The sequence below is a fragment of the Thermobia domestica genome, chromosome 9 (assembly GCF_964235325.1).
Source record: "Thermobia domestica chromosome 9, izTheDome1.hap1.1, whole genome shotgun sequence".
Classification (NCBI taxonomy): domain Eukaryota; kingdom Metazoa; phylum Arthropoda; class Insecta; order Zygentoma; family Lepismatidae; genus Thermobia; species Thermobia domestica.
The window spans coordinates 140,651,845-140,674,280 of NC_137462.1; the positions used below are offsets into that span (position 1 = coordinate 140,651,845).

General features: G+C 35.5%; 1 protein-coding gene across 4 annotated transcripts in view; it reads right to left on the minus strand.

The window, feature by feature from the left end:
• Dhc64C (dynein heavy chain, cytoplasmic) overlaps positions 1-22,436 on the minus strand; it is a 213,896-nt gene that overhangs the window by 65,454 nt on the left and 126,006 nt on the right. For all 4 annotated transcript variants that reach the window (XM_081771898.1, XM_081771899.1, XM_081771895.1 and 1 more), the window contains 13 exons: positions 20,598-20,795; positions 20,197-20,354; positions 16,713-16,926; positions 15,154-15,313; positions 14,129-14,316; positions 9,687-9,962; positions 8,377-8,570; positions 7,201-7,462; positions 5,658-5,849; positions 4,972-5,152; positions 3,856-4,100; positions 2,251-2,459; positions 1,619-1,778 (listed from right to left, as the gene is read on the minus strand). In XM_081771898.1, the coding sequence (XP_081628024.1) occupies positions 1,619-1,778; positions 2,251-2,459; positions 3,856-4,100; positions 4,972-5,152; positions 5,658-5,849; positions 7,201-7,462; positions 8,377-8,570; positions 9,687-9,962; positions 14,129-14,316; positions 15,154-15,313; positions 16,713-16,926; positions 20,197-20,354; positions 20,598-20,795 (2,637 nt within the window). The remainder of the gene's footprint in view (positions 1-1,618; positions 1,779-2,250; positions 2,460-3,855; positions 4,101-4,971; positions 5,153-5,657; positions 5,850-7,200; positions 7,463-8,376; positions 8,571-9,686; positions 9,963-14,128; positions 14,317-15,153; positions 15,314-16,712; positions 16,927-20,196; positions 20,355-20,597; positions 20,796-22,436) is intronic.

The window sequence follows — 22,436 nt, forward strand, 5'->3', positions numbered from 1 at the left end:
TATATTATATTATATATATATAGTTTTCTGAATCCTTCTTTACTAAAACAAACAAAATTTACCCATAATAACCATGAAGGTGATAATAGATACGAAATTAAGGGAAAAAAATTTCTAATAAACACGCGTCGAAAACGGGGAAGTTTTACTGTGAAAGGCATTCAAATAGCGGCAACGGCGCTGGTATAATGTCAAATATCTCACGAACGCGGAAAGATATCGGGTCAAAAGACTCACAAAAAGTCGCACCCGATACATCACACTGTCCTCGAACTCGGAGTTCACCCATTCACTTTGAAGATGGAGGTATTAAATAAACAGATGGTTACCAAAATAATGGAAACATAAAATTTGAAAATGAAAATTAAACTTATAATTTAACGTCTCACGACTGTGCATCGAGGCTGAAGGAGACGTAAACAAGTAGTTTACCGTACATAAAATGTGCAAAATAGTAACAATGAGAATGCATGTGCAGCGCCTGACATTACTAGTGTGCGAGATAATTATCTTTAGTACATCAGCTGAGACAACACGGAGACTGGTGATTCAAAATAGGATATCTCTCTAAGTTTTAAAGAAAAGAAATTGTGATTTTGCACTTGGTTAGCAAAAGCGTGTGTAAGGTGTCTAGTGTGTTAGGTATGTCACGAAAAATAGTGTTAAGGGTGACGACGGCCTACAGACCTCATGGCAAAACAAGATCGGTGAAGAGGAGAAAAGACTCAGTGACACGGATCGCAGAGTACTGAAGAGGATTGTCAGCAAGGACCGCAGAAGCGAACGTGGCAAAAATGACTGCGGAACTCAATCTGCATCAGGAATAGCCTATTGCAGCAATCATTGTCTGATGCGACTTGAGTAACCTAACAGTCGGGTTGCAATTTCTAAATCGTGAACAAAGTTGTACCGAGACATGCACAGTGAATTGCCGATGATTGGAAGCTAGTAATATGATCCAAAGAAGTTCATGATCTGAACTGTTTTCTCCCTCCCGTGAAATATTGTAGTATTTCTATGATGATACAAATTTATGGTACTCCGTGGGCCTGTGATTACGCTCACAGAACGCATTACTACCAGTGGTTATGTTGATGTCCATTCTATGGTTCAAATGTTTCCGGCCAATAACATAATCTTCCAAGCTGACAATACGCCAATTCACATTGCTGGAGCTGTTGAGGAGTGGTTTCATATAAATCAAATTAATTATATAACACCTCCCCTGGCTCACCAATCCCTCGACTTCAACATTACTGAACACCTGTAGTCAGTTCTACAGCTCAGACTTCGGAGCAGGAATTTCCTTCCATCCTCTCGCATGCGGAATTGGGTGCTGTACTGCATGAAGAATAATACAATATTTTTCTGGGAATTATTCATGATTTATATGCTTCCACTCCTCGACGAATGACTCCATACCATCAAGTTACTGATGAATGGTGACTGAGGTGTCAATATGCATAATTTAATACATAATCTTGAAATTAATTTACAGACCTTGTCAAATTAGAGCTATTCCAAGTAACATCTTTTTAAGTGTAAAATTGCCATATTTCTCCCACGCACAAAGAACAACGTAAGTATGCATACAATTCATCATAGGGAGGGCAATTACCTGAGATTTCACAGCTAGAGACTTCTGCATTTCTTCTACTTGCTCTACGGTTTCAGCTATTTTGTTGAGACCAACGTTCAAGTGTAGTTGCTGCTCCTCCAAATCGGATCTCTTTTCGTTGTACAACTTTACAAAGTGGTTGATGAAATCCAAATAGTGTCTGTAAAAAGAAAATATTTTAAAAATATACCACAGACAGGAACACATATCGGTACGTTGCATGTAAAATAAAACCTTCGAATGAATCATGTAATTCAAACAAAGAATTTCTTACACAATCTGTCGATCAGGAGGAATGCTCAAGATGTAAGACAAAGGCGCGACTACTTTAAGGTCTAAACAAAAAGCTATCGAACATACTCATCTTTCTCCTTGAATACATTGTTCTCCTATTCTTTACTACTAGAAATTCTATTCCTCTTTAGAAACTCTTTACTCTAGGACTTATTATCGTCAGCATAACCTTCACAAATTAGTCTCTTTTCAACAAAACTACCATTAACTATATAAACATTTCTAACATTCTTGTAAATAATAACATGTACATACATCTTTATTAAAGCCCTATGGTCCATATAATATCATAGTTGCGAAGTTACTTAACAAGTGAGCATAAATAAAATAAAATTTACCTTGGTGTTATGGCCATAGTTCGACTTCCTCTCTTTGCAAGACGAGCGTTCGCTTTGTGCAGTGTTTGATGAACATAGACACATGCGTTGATAACAGCATCTCTGTGAGTCGGAGAAGGACTGAGACCAGAATATGCAGCAGGGAAAAAGTCTGGCGCCTTCCAGCTGACTCGATCTAAATCTACTCGACTGGTGAATTCCCGTCCAACCTATAATACAAAACAATACACTTTTGTGCTAAACAGCAAAACTCTTGAGACGTGTAATATTTAGCTCCCATACTTCCACACATAAAAAATATGTAGTGTTACCCATGTGGCAATTTGGTAAAAGCTACTGTCTCAACCTTTATTAACGTGTGCATAAACCTCACACCAACAGAGCCAGTTATTGATTGATTGTTGGAAAATCACTAAAAACTGGCATAAAAATGAGCGATCGAGTGCCATATTACACACCACGAGAATTTCTGGTGAAAAAAAAAAAAAAAAAAAAATACAATTCGAGAATTGAACAAATCAACCTGCTCACTCGCACAATTTACTTCTTAGTTTTGGTTGTTCTCATAATTAAAAATTGCTTTTAACGGACGAATATTTTCTCATGCTAATATCCAGTATACTGTGATGAAGGAACTTAAGAGATTCAAACGAAATGTTCCAACTTTGTTTAAAGGAATGCAAACACAATTTTACAAGAAATATTGACTTGTAAGAAGATGTATAGCTCCGGCCGTGCAATCTGGGAATTAAATTTCCACATATATTATAATCGAAAGTAGTACATTTTACACTAACTTTTATAACAAATGATTCGATCAATTTCTATTCTGCTGGAATTATTAGACTCCAATACATTCCACACCAAAGAAATAGGTGCAAACATGGTACAAGACAAATTTCTAGTGTTGCACAATTAAAAGGAGAAAAATTGTACCCAACAAAATTATACAATAATATTTGCACGATAACCCGCATACACATTAAGGGTAAGTTTGGTAACTGGCTAATTTCGAAATATTCTTTTTATCCCTTCTCATTAAATGACTAATGCTTTATCATTATATATTTCTTGTTTTATTTATGTTGCTACTGTGTTAATTTAGCATTGAATTCTGGAATATGGTAATAACAGAATATGTTAGAATACAATATTAGTAGGTATAGTACACTGTAGTTTAAATTTAGTATGTTATGAAGTAATATACAGCTCTTAACTTTCTTCTGAAGACAGCACATTTCTTAATTTTGCACTGATAGAACTGTACGGGCTTAGTTTCCCTTTCACGTATATACACACATTTCATCGACTACCAAGGTATATGCAATGTCACAAACAAATTTCGTAGCATAAATTTTCTTAGTTTTACTTCTACAAATGAGAAATTTACTTTCTGAAGCTCTTAATTTCTCAACAATGGAACTGTTTACACTGAACTGTTTACAGTGTTCAATCCAGACAATTCAATAGTATTTCGGATAACAGACAAAATACTCCTTTGTATGCAAATTGTCTTGTAATTGTCTGGATAGGAGTAATATAAGCACCTCAGTATTCCACATAATAAAACAAAAAGTAAAAGAAAATGGTGGTTAAAATTCTTACCTGGAATAATGCTCCATCTGACCAATCTCCAAACCAGTTTAAGACACACCTGTTGAAGAGGGCGGGTGATGTAGCTGCACGATCTTTCAATCCTTCAGATGAAGGATTCATTGTGAACACAACATGAAGATTTTTCATTACCTGCTGCGTAAACCATTTGTACAATTCTTCGTTTGAGTCAAGCATTAGACCTTCTCTCTGAGCACCTTCTTTGCATTGGGTCATTAGTGTTGTGTACTCATCACCTAGAATTTGTAAACAGCATTCAGCAGCAATACATAAAGTATGAAAAGTATTTCAGCTACAAACATGTAATCGAGTCCGCACTTGATATTTACTTCAATTTTGTATTTAATCCCTTAAGAACAAAATTAATTCAACATTTTTTTAAACTATTTTTTTATTGCTTCTTTTAACTGTTTGAATGTAGTGTTATTATATCTGTACAGTACATATTTAAATTACTTGTTCTTAAATCTTTACTAACGTACAGAAAGAAAGGTAAAAACAGAAGTACTAATTTTTATTCCCAGTTATCTCGGGCCTTCAAGAAACTCTTACAGAGAAAGAGTACTAAAACAATTTTTGCCGTAAATAATGATATATACAACATGCACAACATACAACAACATGATAATAATCAAGAAAGTCGTACATTTCTTCCTTGACATCATTCATTTACACGATCCTATTTTCAACGCTGCATAGTAAAGTAAATAGATTTTTACTGCACGGAATGAAATGGCAACTTGCACTTTAAGAAAACTAAGTACACGAAATTTAACCAAAAAAAAAAAAAAAAAAAAAAAGTTAATGGCGTCACTGTACTATACTGCTGGAGACATCTGCTGAGTAAAACATGCACCTCCAGTGCCAATAGACGTTTTTTTTTTTTTTTTTTTTTTTTTTTTTTTTTTTTTTTTTTTTTTTTTAGGTGATAGAAAAACGGAAACTTACTGCAGCCAGGAAGTAATTTGAGATAAAAATATAGGAGTAGAATTTCACACACGAAACTTTACTATATAATAGGAACAAGAACACAAAATAAGTCAATTTTGCACTATACTGGATCTGTTTGTTCACAAACGTAAAAGACTAAATAGAGAAAGAACAAACCCTCAAATAAGCCCGGAACTTCTCCATTGGCCAACAGTGTGTTCATTCTTTCTAGAAATCCTGATTCAAGAACATTTGATTCATCCAAAATGAAAGCAATCTTTTCATCTTTGCAACCAGCTCGGCGAAGAACAGAGCGTAAATCTTCATCAAAATCTTCTCCAGTATACTTGTTGTGTACCTATTAGAAACAAAAGATGTACTCTTTGTAATGATTCAGTTTATTAATTTTGGTATCAAGGAATCAAAAAACGTTCTCATCTATCAATATAATAGGTAGAAAAAAATTTAGTGTTTATACGGTATCTATGATGTAATATTTATACAATATATACCTGTTTTTAACTATAACGATTTAAGATTATTACAATTGACTATAAGGTTTGTTGTGCGCTTGTTAATAAACACGTTCTATATATGACATTACAAACAAAACAAATTTATAAGTAAAACTAAGCAATCCAAGTGTCCAGTGCAACGAAAAAAAAATCAATAAATAAAATAAAAATAAGTAATATATTCAGAAACGATGTAACTATTTTCTGCACCAAAGTTGTATTAATAATTTCTCTTTTTAAGTTTTTTATGTTCTTTTACATTCAAATTACTTGAATTGAATACCCAAATAAATAGATCAATAAAAACAGATGTGTTAAATAACTATGTGTTACTTTACACTAACTTACCTTGATTTGGAATACTGACAATCCATTCATCCAAGCAACGAAACGAGACAACGTGGTTTTTCCTGCTCCTGATACACCAATAAGCAATAGATGTCCCTGTGGCTGACGGAAAATTCGATCAATTCTCAGCACATGATCAAGAACTTCGTCAAATAGAACGAGAGGAACATCCAATTCTTCCTCGTAGAATACCTAGAGGAAAAAGACGTAATTTAGCACTATTACTTGAAATAAGGCAAATCATTAAACTGGATGTCTCGTATTGAATATACATGAATTGCGTAGTTATACAAAAATTACTTTCCAGAAATTAGTGAAGACACTATCTCAAAACAAAAAGAAACCTACGTTGTACGTATTTTCACTAACACCTTACAAGTGGTTATTGAGAAATATTAAATATAATACCATGGCTTCTATAGTTATGAGATACGCTTTTCAGTTAATAAGTTAACAGTGTTTCCCCACACACACATCCTTTTGTTTTTTCGATGATGTGATAGTTATTATTAATTTCTGCTAATTATAAAATAACTGCTCCCAATATTACATACATGTCTGGTCTGAAAATATTACATACATGGTATCGTCCGAAAATTACATGTACAGTAGTAAAAGATTATTTCTTTCTTCCAACCACGTGAGTATTTGATGTCAAAGAAGCCAACTTGAACAGTACCTTTATTTATAACGAGGTAACAAGAAAATAAATTATATTTTATTTAAAAATTTACGGAGCTCGAAAGATTCTAACACCAAATTATAATTAGATCATAAAAATTAGCATTATTATTGATCCGTATTTTTTTTAAATTCAATATTTTATTTTTCCAAACCAGACAGGGTATTTTAAAATACCTATTCCATGTTTATCTTGTTAGGTGCAAAAACGAAGTCGTCGAAGCCCAAACTATCTCTATTTCCTTCGGAGAAAAACTAGTAGTATCTCCAACATTCTGAATCTGGTACTACAACATGCACCAATACAATGATTCCTTTCAAGCAGTTTGCTTTACATACCCTTTCCCAGACTCATGTTAGTTTTGGTTATCTAGGAAACAACAGTTTTAGACCCCCCCCCCTCTCCCCGAACACACACACTTTTAAGTTTTCATGAGCAGCTACCTTTGAGTGTTACATTTGTTTTATAAAAAAGCCTGAATATTGGAACATTTCAATTTATATTATTAGTCTGCTGCCAATGCTAAACTCGGAACACTGGAAGATTTTTTTTTTTCACACCATATACAATTAATAAATTCGATTTGTTACATAGACAATGATCTCCTTTGATGGGGAGCGCATTTCTAGACAGAGGACGCTGAATCTGGGCAGTGTATACACACGTGCTTAATAATAGAGGGAAAAACCTTCTCTGTCCTTGGAGAGTACGTCTACGTACCTAATCTTCTGAATCTATGCTTAACATAGCTTTGTTATTTACTACGATAATTTTTAACCTCTCTGCTCCAAACGACAGACACACGCCTCACTAAAAAGTTAACAAATTATTTCCTTCTACAATGAAATCTTTGGAATTTACCTTAAGTCTAGCCTTGACATAATCTCTTAGTTCCTCTCTGTCAACAGGCACATAATCTTTCGAGAGCCAGTTACTGTACAAAATTGGTCGGGAGAGGGCAGCTTCTTTATCCACACTTGGGAAATGTTTCAAAGCAACCGCGTCAATGTTCTCATTCGTCCACCGACGTTCGGTATCTTCGACTAATCTGTCTTGGAAGAGTCTCAACGCTTCATGAGCCCAAAGTCGTACAAGACCTTCAACAGATAAAGTCTCTAGAGGTCTAATAAAAAAAAAGAAAACAAATAATTATTGTACATAGGTGTGCACTCAGACAATTGATGGGATTTCAAAATTTTATTAATATCGCATTAATATTGCTTGAATCTACACGAGATGAATTAAGATAGTTGTTGTGACCGTTTCAGGTCCAAATCAATAATACTACACACATAATTTCAGTTTCTCGCAGCAGAGTTTTTATTGTCTCTTTAAGGATAAGTTTAAAACGATTCTACTCGGCCTAAATTGTACTGACAATCTGTGTTAATACACTAAATTTATTCTGACTTACAGAGTGTATGGAACACAATATGACACCTCAAATCACTCACCCGTAAAATTTCTCATGAATTTTTCTCCGAAATTTCGAGTAAGACCCTTCGTCACTCTTCTTCAGGGGCCATTATGGCCTTCTGGAGGAAACTGATCGGAATGTCGGAGGAAGGATTCATGAGGAAATTACGGGTGGGTGATATGAGGTAATTCATTCTCATGAAGAAATAAGGTTCTAAAAGAAATGAAGGTGAATAGTTTACGATTAGATTCACATATATTTGAATATACTTTACCCTGTAAGTCTAGACATTTTCTGAGAGTTGCGAAGTTTCAGATATACATTTCACTGACTATTCAAATTTTTCGTAACTATGCAATCCATAAAATATGTTTAGTCCTGCGTTAAAGTTTTACTCTACTACACAATCGGATCACTTCACAAGAACTTTCCTTAATATTTTACTTGAAATCCACTCAAAATTTCTTCTTATAGCTAATTCTATTTTTCTAAATCCGAAATTTACCGCTGACACTTTTTTTTTTCTTTTTCGAATCAGCGAGAATGTCAACATCTTCCTTAATTTCTGATAGCTTTTACTGAAGACCAAATTTCTAACTTCAATTAAGTCATATATTTACCTGATAGCTTCACAGATTCCTCTGACCCACCGAGTCATTTCTCGAGGAGAGTACACGTAATGTGGCTGCATATCCTGTGTAAATCTCTCTTGCGATGCCAAATAAAATTCCACCATTGCGTTCGTAAGAGGTTCAGCATATGCTCTCAAGGATGGAATTAACCTAAGCATTGCTCGACTGAATGTTCCATAAATCTAAACAGGAAAGGAAGAAGAATTAGAAAGGATTTCAATTCACCAGGCAACTGTCAAAGAAGCTGGTATTAATCATTATCAATATTCAGAAAAAGTACTTCAGAGGAAAAAAATATCATCTTATTGGCAGCATTTTATATTTATTTATTTATTTACTCAACAGTACTAGGTCCAATACAGATTCCTACATAGTACTAACATGATATAAAGCAAGATGAACAAAAACAACTGGGCACAACTAACCAATTTTTAAAAAAATAACGAAAAATTAAGAAGTGTTCATTAATACATTTAGGTGGATTATGTTTTTACTGAAGAACATATTGTCTCTTTGCTGAATTATTTCTGATTTTCGAAAGAAACTTGGGTAACAGTAGATTCTATAGAAGATGATACTACAGTTACTTCTGCGTATATCTATAAGCAACGATGGGAAGCCATTCCTTTTCACATGTTTGTGTCTGACAAAATAATGCAGATATGGAATGAATTTTATATTCTATCGTGTATACCAATACTTATGTACTTTTTTTTTTTTTTTTTTTTTTTTTTTTAAATCCTGTGTTAATGGAAGGTACTGACAGAAGTAAGAACTAACTGCCTCATGTCTCACAGGATCAAACTGCTGACGTGCTATTTCGGAGAACACAAGTAAAAAGTTACTGCAACAGATAGTATAGCAGAAAGCAACAGATTATTCTTCTATTGGTTTCTGTCAATTTCTTAAGAAAGATTTAGAAAAAAAAAACTATCAGTTAAATAATAGTAATAAATGCTGCTTCACATCAAGCTCAAATTTTACAGAAACTAATGACAAACAATTAACTTGAACAGCTGATTTGTGTAGTTAGAAAAAATGAAAATATACATTGATTGCTCATCTACCTTCAGGTTTTGGATATCTGTAAAAGACAAAGTATTTATAATTGTATTTATAAGTATCTCACTAATATACAATTTCAGCTAACAGACATTGAGGACAAAAGCAGAATAAAGTTCACTCTGGTAAGATGTACAGCAGCAGTCATCCTAAATACGGTAGTTGCAACATACGTTGGTAGTTGAACTTCTGAAAAATTAATCTACTGTTAGAAGTATAAAAAGGTAAAGACTTACCTGTTTGAGTGAAGTCTCTCCAGGGTAATCCACATATATTACTGGCACATGTCTCAGGAATCTGTGAGACAGTGGTTTTCTTCCTGGGTCGGTCGGCGGGTTGCAAGCACCAACAAACTGTATGCGTTCCAGATGTACCCACGCTTGGTCCGCTGCACGATAGAAACCTTTATGTTCCACCAACTGTCTCAAAAACGAGATTACTCTTTGTGTACCATACTGGTCCATATCTGGCAAGTTGATTTCATCGCAGAAGAGTACCAACCATTTTCCAAGCTACGAAAACAATAATATATTGTTACGAATTTTTAAGAGTTAAAAAGCAAATCAAGATAAAAAGGATAATCACGAAAACATTTACTTTTTCAATAGTTTAAAAAATCTGGCAGATATGAAAGGTAGTTCTTGCTTGTACATTTTAAGCCATTAAAATATTTTTTATGAAAGTACACCGGGCCTAGGAACAACGAAAGATCACTCCAACAATGATCTGATTATTCACGAACTTCTCAGTTTAAAACAGTATGTGTATAGGGGAAGAAAAACTGGGCATACTAGTTTTAAAAACATTAAAATACATCGTACACAGCGATCATATACTAACCCTTTTTTATTCAATTAAGATTTAAGATTCCTTCAAACAGTCTATTGATACAATTACATGGTCAGATATCGTAACTGTTTGTACCTTTAATGTTCATATTTTGCATCTGAACTCTTGAAAGTACGTCATAAAAGTATCATCATAAATATACAAAGGAAATGATACCATATCTATTTCCAACTATTCGAATCGCTTATTTCAATTGAAGAGCTCCTTCGTGGCTAAGCGGTTAGCGTATGCGTCTTTGGCATGGAAGACCCGGGTTCAATTCATGGCGGGAGCTCATGTGGTTCGGATTCCACGTTAATCAGTAGGTTCACGTCTTATAAAGCCTCGTTGCTGAACGGGCGTAAAACTCAAAATCAATTCAAATTCAATTAATTCAATTGATTATACATAATATTAACGAAAAGAAAAAAAAATGATTTTTAACATCCCAACTCCTCTATAGGTGGGAATTCAATGACACACAAAGTGTGAAAACGCGCACGACTGGACTGTGACGCGAACTTAGGATCTTCTGCGTACCATGCCAATGTGTTAACCGTTACGCTAACCAGTCCTGTGGTCTGAGTGAAAGAACACCGACTTCAAGAATGAGAGAGTATCTGGCTGTTCTGGGAGCGGAATGGGTAGCGTATTGGTTAACACATCGGCACGGTACGCCGAAGATACTGGGTTTGAGTCTCGATCCCGTCACCATGTATAAAAACCGGGTAGCGGAGTGGTTAACGCATCAGTATAGTACATCGAAGATATCGGGTTCGAGTTCCGGTCCCATCACCATGTGTAAAGACTGAGTAGCGAAGTAGTTAACGCATCAGTACGGTACGCTGGATTCCGGGTTTGAGTCTCGATCCAGTCATGCAATTTTTTGCTGTTTCTGTATGATTATACATAGTTAATGTGACTCAACTCAAACCAACTTGGATGGGCCGCGGTAGCTCAGTGGTAGAGCGCTCACCTCTAGTGCATGGGGTCCCTCGTTCAATTCCAGTTCGCGCCAAATGAACTTTGCGGTGGACAAACACCGTGTACGTGGGTTTTCTCGGGGTTCTCCCGTTTCCTCCCACTTCATTCCACCATTTCATTTATTTCTCATCATCACCATCTCTTTTAGCTTAGCCGGCATAATAGTCGGACGTAAAACCCAAAGATTTCATTTCATTTCAAACCAACTTGGCACTAACAAGAGCTTTCTAGTCTTCAATATTCTTAGTAAGATGTCAGCTAGTCTTAAATATACCTAAAAGAAACATGATATTATGCTGCAGTATGTTGCATTACCTGTATTCAATTGCTGATTTTCTGTAGTGATTGAAATGGTCGTAAAAGAAAATGAGATTAATTTAATGCAATTCTCTAACAAAAATTTGGTTTATCGCAGTTAATATTAACTGTGATTACGTAATATTAGACTATTCTGATAATTTATCCTATTATATATTGATTAAAATTATGAAGAACGTGTTGTTGATTAAGAATGTTACTTTCTTAAAGAAAGAAAGACAGGTAAAAGTGAATGAAATATTCATATTGCGGGTCAATCAGAACATAGGTGTCATTTATGAATACCATTGTTGATTATTTTCAGTGGTGATTGACATATCATAAAATAAATAAACACCTGCTGAAAAAAAGTAACCAAGAAAAAAAAATACAAGTAAACTCTAAGAGTTTTCATGCGCTGAAACACAAACGTGAAATAGTATGGAAATAACTCGTCACTATTATCATAATCAAACAAGTAACAAGTTTAAAACTGAAATTCCATTAGTCTATTTTATTTAATGCATCGTATTCATCGTAAACCAAGTGGACAGTGTTCGACTCCGGTGGGGCACTTGGTCGAAAAAGTGTAAAAGTTCTTCAAGTCAGCAATCCTGACGAGGTTTCTCTGTGTTTCCCTCATTCATACTAGGCAAATGTCCGATGGTACCTGACATATAGGTCCCAGGCCGCTTCTTTCCTTCACCAACCCTTTCTTCCTTCCCTTTTCCCGGATAGTGTGACCGCCGAGGGACGTCTTGTCTCATACGTGACGGGCTAACATGACCATAGATGCTAAAAGCCGAGAAAGCTAAATCCTAAAATCCTAAAGTGAACAATGCACACAACGAAGTACATTACCTCTTTCAACGAAGATCAATTTGTGATATCGTCACCGGAACAACAAAGATTAGTTGAATATTACAACGCTTGGGCATGCTTCTAATCACCGAATGTTCCGATCAACACAAACACCGAATGATGTTCTAAGGCCATATTCCCTCCTTTCTCAGAAGGGCTCCTATAAGGTGGGTGTCACACTCGGTCCCAGACAATTATGGATTCAAATTGGGACACTTAGATGACCAGTCCATTGCATTATGTGCTCTCGCATAACCCTGCGTTTGTCTCAAATACCATCTGTTTCAAACCATACGGCACCATCTTCTCAACTCGTCACTTCGCAATTAAGTTCGCTTCGAACATATTGGACTCAGAATATACACTTCTCTGTATTATTACAGCTTCTTCCTTACATAACAAAGGTCGAATATGTGGACGAAAACGTCCTCGTGATCATCTTCAGAGACGTTGATGACCATCAGAACCATGTACAGGAAAATGGGACTCGTAACAGAGTAATACATGGCGTCAGGATCATATATGCCAGTGAACATCGTTCTTCGCACATTGATCCTCATCGCATGCTTTTCAACCAGTTTGGTTATGTTGAGAGATCGTTGCAACCTTAAACCGGCTTCTCAAAATCTATTTCGCAGTTCGATCGCTAATTCGCATCCAGTAGTTATATATAGGTTCATCTGTTCGCAAGCAGTAGTTCGACGATTTCTCAAAGTTTACAGATTAACAAATGTCCTGCGCTGAGGTTGTCTTCCTCTGATGACCTGTACCAACACACCGAAAAATATTCCTCATCTCCTGAATATACTTCTAAAATTTTCAGTTGGTAAACTATAAAATCTCTCTTTTCTCCCTCCCCCTCTCCTCGTGTTCACAATCTGCCATGTATGCATATGATAATGTTAACTTAACAAACGAACACAAACTACTTAACGAATTCACAAATACCAGAGCAGCTTGTGACAATGGCTGGAAATAGTTTCCGAGAGGAGAGATCAGTTGAGTTGAGAATTCAATGTCCCTTTCAATACCGAAATTATATAAGACGTTGGATCCAATCCACATAAACTTCTCATTCGGAACTCGAACCTACCTCTCACTCTCAAGGCGAACGTAATAACTACATAGCTACGAAAGAGCTCGACCGTGAAGTGAAAACACTCTTATAGCAATATTGAGTTGATTTTAATTTAGCGCCACGTTCAGCAGCGAGGCTATATGAGACGTGGACCTACTGATTAACGTGGAATCCGAACCACATGATATAGCAATATTAACTATGTATACACATACTATTCCTTTTAGAATCAAAATATCACTGACTACTCTACTTAAGCGGTCTATTAGTAGTTTAATGCAACTCGTCGAACAATCACTTGTTTTTATACAATTATCGAATGAGATATTAATTCAAATATTAAATTAATCTATGGGAATAAATTACATAAGACGTTACCTCGTGGGTTATAATTATAATAGATGCAACAGCGGGTTTTTAGATATTTTCGTGCTTTTCAAGTATATACCTAATGAACTGATATTGTGAGCATTATCCTTGTGTTAAATGATAGATCAATTTTATTTTAATCTTAATATACTTTGAATATATAAACGTTACAATTTGAATTCTTACTTCCACTAACTCAATTTCTTTTAATGAATGTAGATTTTCCTTTACGACTAATCTTAAATTGGTAAACTACTTTACCTGTACGGGGGCAAGAACAACTCCGTTGGGTGTTTTCCGGTATTCACAGTAATGATCAAATGTCTTTAACAGTAGTTCAGGAGTAGTTGCAGAAGAGAAGTTCAGTCCAACCACTTCCATGTCTGGTAGAGCTCTCAATGCGGAGAACAGAGTCATTGTTTTGCCTGAACCTGGTGGACCACACAGGACTAAAAGAAAATAAGATGCGCAAATTTAGTAACAGAATGAAATGAAGTAAAATTAAAAATATGTCTTATTCATTGCTCTGCACTATTGTTTTATTCATTTTAAATGGTACATCATAATCTCTCCTTTATTTAGGACAAAACTTATTGTAGATTTACCGTAATGCAATTTATGGTTATATATTTAAGAAAGAAAAAAAAAAATCAAGGACTGCACTACATCCGGTACCTATAATTATCTGCTATGTTACAAGGTATCACTGACTATCCAGTATCAGTGAAACCATTTTGCCAGTGACTATTTGAAAAGCAGCAAAGCTATTTACAATTTTTAACTAATTTTACCCAATACTGAAAATGATCTAATACGAAAAAGAATAACTGGTATTAAATAAACGCATTTTTTGGTGTGTCATTCGTGTTTTATTTATTTTAACTTACGTTTCAAACGTACTGACTGCGCTTATCGTCAAGAGTTTTTACTCTCTGATTCTGACGATGAACACAACAAAAGAATTTGGAACATAAAATAAAACACGTATGGGACACTAAAAAATGCTTTTATTTAATTCCAGATACCTTCTTGAAAATCATGTCGAACATTTTACACTAGCTCGGGTACGACAGCAATATAGGATAATACATAGATTAGACTTAATGGTTGAATTCTTCATGGCTCCAACAACTAAAAGCCCAGCCAAAGGTATATCACGAGACTAACATGTTATTTCATCTTCAGAAATAAGCCTACTAATTATTAATAAAACTATTTTATTCTGTAGTTAATTAGATTCTTTATACACAACTGTAAAGTTATTTGTACAAATTCTTCATATTTACCTAGCGGCTTGTGCTCTGCCAACCATGTATACAACAGAGATTCATGTCTAACAGTGTCTAACGTGGGAACGACAATATCCGGAGCAGCAACTTTGTGAGTTTCGACTTCAATCTGTGGCACCTTGTTAGACCATGGTGACCATTCTCCTTGAATATTTACCTTTAAAACGTAATGAAATACGTAATATTAGAATTCTATACAACATTCTAAAAATGAAATCCTAACAAATAAAGGTGAAATAGAAATTTTAGAACTACGCTGAGTGAATCAAAGCTCTCGTGCGTTCGCTTTGATCAGGTAAAGCTTATTACTCGAGAACTGGAAACACACAGAAGACCGAATTTTGCGAAGAGATTCTGGACATGCATGAAAAGGTTTACGATAAAGACATTTTAGGTCAATCACGTCATCAAGAAACACTAATTTGCAATAACACCGAAATTTGTATTGCTACACGTTGCTATGAAAAATCTGAGATCTCACATACTTAAATATGCATAATAAACTCGTTCATTTTATTATTTATTCAAGAAAGAGGGAACATAAAGTTCCCTCTTAACAGACAATAACATTTCAGTTCCTTTTCTTTTAGAGTATCATATATGCTCTCACAACATACGCGAATATTACGAAACGTGGGTAGTTTTCTTACTTTTGTTTTCTTCATTTTCCCATCTCTCCATTTGTCGAGTGCGAGAAAACAATTTGGTTAGGGTTAACTTTGAAAGAAACAAATTTAGAGATGACTTCCAGAGAAGATAGAAAGTTTTACAGCTAATTTCCCCTCACCTAAATTTTCAGTCATTCAACTATTCCCACGAAATGAAACTAAATGACTGGTAAGTTTGCTCAAGCTAACTGTACATTTCAAATGAGATAACCTAGTCACATACGGAAATTACAGTAATTTCTTAACTTCCGAATTTACTAACACAGTCGGTGTTCTTGGCTACATTACAAAGATAAGCAAGAGGGATTATCAAAATAATGTCATACATGAACAAACAGCTCAATATTTAACATATTTCAGTGATTTCTGTGAGAAGTTTGTTCACACTCGGCTGTCTGAAAATTTCTGCAAAAATTACTGTAATACTAATTAATTTATTTCATATATCTTACCATAGTTCCTTTCCTAGTATGACATTTATATTCCCTATATTGTCTCTCGTAAAGATGCTACACAAGGCCGATTATATAGGTGCATTAAAACTTTCGCTCAGCAAATTCTCCGATTTTCAACTCTCACGTTTGAATTTTTTTATGTCCACTGAACAAAAGTAACTGCAGTATTAAGTGTAAGGAAACGACTGTCTAAAATAATTTATAATTGTTCCTAAGCTTTCCTTGCACGAATAATCTCTTTTATGAAATTTGCCATACAGTTACATAAGCACATATTCGCTTTACATACTTAACATACTTCACTCAATACCAACGCACATTTAATACAGTATACATTGAGATATGCTTAACTGTAATATATTTAATATGTTTTTATATTATTACACAGTACCTAACTCAATTATACCATAGCTACAAAAATTTACATATTTACCTCATAGTCGATGATCGGCACATTGGTCGATGGAGGAAGAGGCACAGTCGTTACAGACCGTATGAAATCACCTAAGTCTGATCGAACCTTCAGCTTAGCATCGCCTGCGAAACTCCACAACAACGCATATACAAGGCACTTTGGAATGTACCTTTCCAACTGTTCTGGCGGTAATGGAAAATCTGAGTGCGTGTGATTGTACTGCAGAACATTCCTAAGAATTGAAAAGAAAAGGACAAATACGAATATACTGTATTTATCGAAAGAATGTAAGCACACATTACAAAAACACTATGTGTAATCTCAACCCAATGTGTTTTAAAAGTTACGTAACCAAATGAGGCATCTCATTTACTTTTGTTTCATCATAGGTGCTGAATAACTGGGCAGCCACGCTATACTTTGCAACAGCATATATTCATTGTAACAGAGTACATTCGCACCAGCAGTTATGCTTTGACCTAGAGGGCCTACACAGAGAAGTATAGAATAAAGCTCCAAACAAATCCTCCATCAGGCGACTGTACAACAATTACAATAATGGAAATCAATATTGAAACCAGATGTACTAGTAGATTTCAAGTACTTACGGCATCCGTAGAATGTTACAGTGGTGATTGTATGTTCTATTGAGATGCTGAACCGATTGCAAAAATCCGCTGTCTGTTACAGTTTCTGCTTTATAGCAAAGTTCAAACGGATATACCACTTGTGATTTGAATATAGATATGGAACATGTTCTTGGGACGCTGAATCGATTGCAAAATGCCACTTCTTGATATCTTTTACCGTTCTTGCTCTATGGAAATCAGTATTGAAACTGGAACAGTAAATTTCAAATACTTTCGGTTTTGGTACACTTTGCGAATGATGGTTACATATTTTCTCAAGATGATAAATCGATAGCAAAAACTGCTTGACGCTATCTACTACCGTTTTTGTTCTACAGCGAAAAACTTCAACCACTTCCGGTGTGAATGAGAGGTTAACGCAGGAGATGGAACCTATTCTTGGGACGTTGAATTGATTGCAAAAAGACGATTGTCGATACCTCTTACCGTCTTTGCTCTGATACCTGTTGACAGATAGCCAGATCTAGTCGCTCTAGAAGACTTCAGACACTTATACATCGCATAGTTCAGAAATCTAATAAATAATAATGGATTTAATAATTCAAAATAAAGTTTCTTTCTCATTGCTTTTTAATTTTGAATATTTAAACATAAGTAATTTCACACTAAAATTTTATAGTACACTGAAATATTCTATTTTATGCGAATTACTTCCACAGTATACACATAAGGAGCGATGTTCTTTATTCAACAATGTCGAAGCTTTTTCGAAACCTAACCACTGTAATTAGGATATTAAATTTCTCGACGCAGCGTTCATAGGTAATAATTTTATATGGAATATATTTATGAGGTGTTCCGGATAGTAAGAGCCAACTCCTTACAAGTAATACAAGCGTCACTCTTAGGAAAAATCAAATAGAAACAATTCGCTAATTTTTCATATACATTATATACATAAATAATTAATCTATTCAAGCAGAATTACAGAAGGTTGTTCGTTTTATATCCGACCATTTTTAACGGGTACTCACCTTAAGAGATACCGCGCCGCCACCATTCTATTGGACTCTCAGCATTGTGGACTATCACACGGCATCGCAGCTTCCATTGCAGCAAACTTCGGCGCAGGAGAGACATGGGAATTGTGCCACTCCTTCCTGCAAGTTTTCCATTGATTGTCCAGGCTGCGCGAGCGGCAATGTTGAAGACTTTTGTTTCAACAGTCCCAATGCGCAAAAATCCATTGGACTGGCATCTGGCTTTTCACAGGAATGTCTTCAAATAGAATGACACGTATTTCTAATTCCTCTGCCACTTCCTGATAAAAACGTAGTGATATTCTGACGGTATGACTCGAGCCTAGTGTATATGGATCATTACCTGGTCTGCATTCATTCCATAGAATTGTTGGATGTCTCTCCGATACATAGGTGTCAGAATGGATTCTTGGATATATCTTGCATTCATCTTCACGTTTTGTTTCACCTTCACCTCATATCCGAATCCCGTAACAACCATAAAGCCAGGAAAAAAAATTTCCTTCCACTGACGAACAAAGTTACTGCGCCCCTTGCCGTCAATATCACGGTATGTGATCGCTCGAATGTGATCACCAGCAGTGGAATGGACATATGATTTATCCACTATAACAACTCTTTTATATTTGGAATCCGCCAGGTACTTTTCATAGTTTCCTGCAGTTCGTCTTTTAACAATTGACGCGGTAGCACGTGGTGTACAGGGGCCTTCCGCACACACTTCAACCTGAGGCACTTGCGAATTGTTTTGTTCACAGTTGACCGTACGAGATGGAATCTGTAGTCCATATCACGATGCGTCGGGAGATTTACTTAGCACGCTAATCGACGGACCTTCCTTAGCACTACGGGTGTTACTTTGCTTGCAGCCCTTCTTCTGGTGGTTTTCGTGGGTGAATGTTTCGCAAGGCGAGCCTGTTGTGTGTAACGAGCCACACAATAGCTTTCGCAGTCGTCACCACGAGAGTTAACCCATTCTTCCGACACAGTTTCACAATGCGCACGTACGAAAACAGCATAGAAAAGGGCCATAACGCAACCCTACCTTTTCGTAGGTTAATTTTCGGTGTCATTTGGAAATACTCATGCACCTACACGTTCAGACACAACACTGATCCCGCCAGCAAACTTATAGCTGTAGCATGATACGCCAGGTGGCAGCACCGACTCGAAAACTGATAAATAGCGAACAACCTTTTGTATAAATTGCATCAATATTGACAATGAACGAAATTTTTAGCGGCATAAAAAAATTCGTTTTTCTCTTTTTTTGAAACCTACGATTGACAGTTTCTTCTCAAGCAAGTCGATGTGGTCTATCGACTGATAAGGATTTTATTTTTGAACAATATTTCATTTCAATAGAAATTAAAGTCTGAGAGTTAATAATTTTGGGTCTTCTCTCATTAACTCTACTTTTTATTGTATTCTCTTGCTAGCGTCATAACGAAGAGGTTGATGAGGATATACTTTAGTGTTAGTGTCACCGTAATAGATGACAGTTATTGTACAGCATCATAGGTTTACCAAAAGAAAAAAGTTCTTCTCGATTTTCTCGAAAACTACACATGAACTTCTTATATTAGCATGTATCATTTTATGCAGCTCAGTGATGTCAATTGATTGGTGTATGGCTAACCTTTGAACCCCCCCCCCCCCCCCCCCCCCCCGTTATCCGCTAGTAATACTGTAGAATTTTGAAATAGTTTCGCTTAATACACTGATACCTTGAAGTTAAATATTCTGGATTGCACGGCGAAAAAAAGAACACATTCATACACAAATTCTGACAATGCTTAACATGCTCGAATACATATCACAGAAAACATACATCTACTGAAGATAATACAAATTACTTTATGTTATGCGTACCTTACACCCTGGTTCACCATAGAGAAAAGTGAGCTGAGAGCTCTTAATCTCGTGAAATCCATGATGTGCTCTTGTTTCATTGCAAACTCTAAGCACCTAACAACAAGTCCATCCGGTGCGAAATACGGTTGAAGAATACTAGCTACATCCCGTTGAACCTGAAAACATTTAAGAATACCTACATATCATTTAGGAATGGAATACTTTTTTGTGCAATATTATTATTATTCAGATTTTATAAAGAATATCTCAATTTTACTTTAGAAATTATTACGTTCTCACTAAACTCTTTACACAGTAGCACAATTCAAGAGGTAAGATGAAATGATCACGATTGTGAAAAGATATGGATTTGCACTTGTTTCATCACAAGTTAAGTTCTTCAACGTGATAAATTTTACCTGTAAAGCAGGTGACAAGACATCATCTTTGCTCTCTGACTTCTTAATTCCCTCTTCATCACCTTCTTCAAGAGGAATGTTCCTCAATCTTGACAAATAGTTCTCAAAGATCATTTCAGTAGAGAGAACATCCTCTGAAAACCAAACCATTCCACATCTTGAAACTGTAGCTAAGGTGGCGTACTTCAGATCCTGAACCTAATGGGAGAAAAGGAAAAAATAGCTCTTTTTTTATATTAAAGACTGTTATGAAAGGCTAAATTTCATATTTCCGTATTAATTTTATCAATATATATGAAGATAAATACAATATCTACACATTGTATTTATTCTTTTATTATAAATATTTAACTACCTTCTTACAAATTATAGCAAACAGAATAAGGTTATGTCTAAACTAGTAAAAACTAAAGCCTTAAGATAACATTTACCCAGTTTTCTTTCTTGAAAATTTCTATTTCAACTATCTAGTAACTATCTAGTGTTAGTGTCGATTTTATTTGATTTGGAGTTTAGCGTCCCATTCAGCAGCGAGGTTACGGGTGACGTGGACCTACAGCTTAACGTGGGATCCATATGAGCTTCCGCCGGGAATCGAACCTGGGTCTTCCACTCAAAGGCATGTATGCTAACAGCTTAGTAACGAGGGAGCTCTAGTGTTAGTGTTGGCATTGGTGTTGGGTTCCGTGATAAGTAGTAGTACGAGAGGAGATGTAAAGTACATATTCGTGTTTGCAATAACCCAGATGATGATGATGTATGGGAGACCTTCCTCATTTTCTCAAAGCAAGTATTTTGATACCGCACAGTTGACTAAGAGATTTCAATCAGCATCTAAAGCAAATGTTTCTACATTTATAGTCTGACAAGAGCTGTTATGTCGGGTTTCGATTTCAAATCTTTTGATTACAGCTGCCAAAGCGGTATAATAGCACGAAAATTATTACTTCGAGAAGGTAAAACATAGAACGCCAATGACTGGCATAGTAGTAGTAGTAGTAGTAGTAGTAGTATGGAAGATGAATTCTCTTTCTCCTAGTTTCGAACAAGGACTGAGTTTATACAAACACAGTGTAAGATAAACAAAGCGTATACTCTGGACAGCCTACTTCTACTGTTAAACATGTTAAACACTCCTGAGTTCTGGTTGCACTTTTCCTGAATATCACCGCCAATTTTCACTTTTTTTCCCTTGCCATATTTTATTTCTAACAAAAAACATCGAACGTAAGTAGCATCACATTACTTTCACTTCAATGCAGTCCAGTTAGGGCCGTGTTTTATCCAGTATCCTCAATTTCGGGAGAGAGTGTGGGGAGGGGGAAGGAACATGTGAAACCATGTTCATTACTTTTTTTAGTTCTGCCAAAGATTATTGGTTCTGCTTCAGTTTTAAGAAAAAAAATAGGGGTATGCTGTAATTCTGGGAGGGAAGAATTTCCCCTCCTAACATGTCAGGATAAAACACTGTGTTAGGCGAAAGGTATTGAACAGCAAGCAAAAGGCGGTGGGAACATCAAACTGACCAATTTTACGGCTATCACTAGTCGGTACTGTTGAGTGCTTTTCTACATACAAATATTTGTAGTGACCGGAGATGACTGAGAAAACACTGAAATATTAAATGTTATCTGTTTTAACAATTTTTTGGACTTGTGACTTCAATAACATTGTGTTTTGGAACTTGTTTTAGGCAGAGCTCTTCAATACATGAGTGAATTCTTAGTCCTTATGTAATTAACTTTAATACCGTTTGTATGATTTTTTTTTAACTAATTCTCTAGCTCATAATTACATATATAAGTATCCAACAACTAGTACTAAACAGGCTGAAATTTA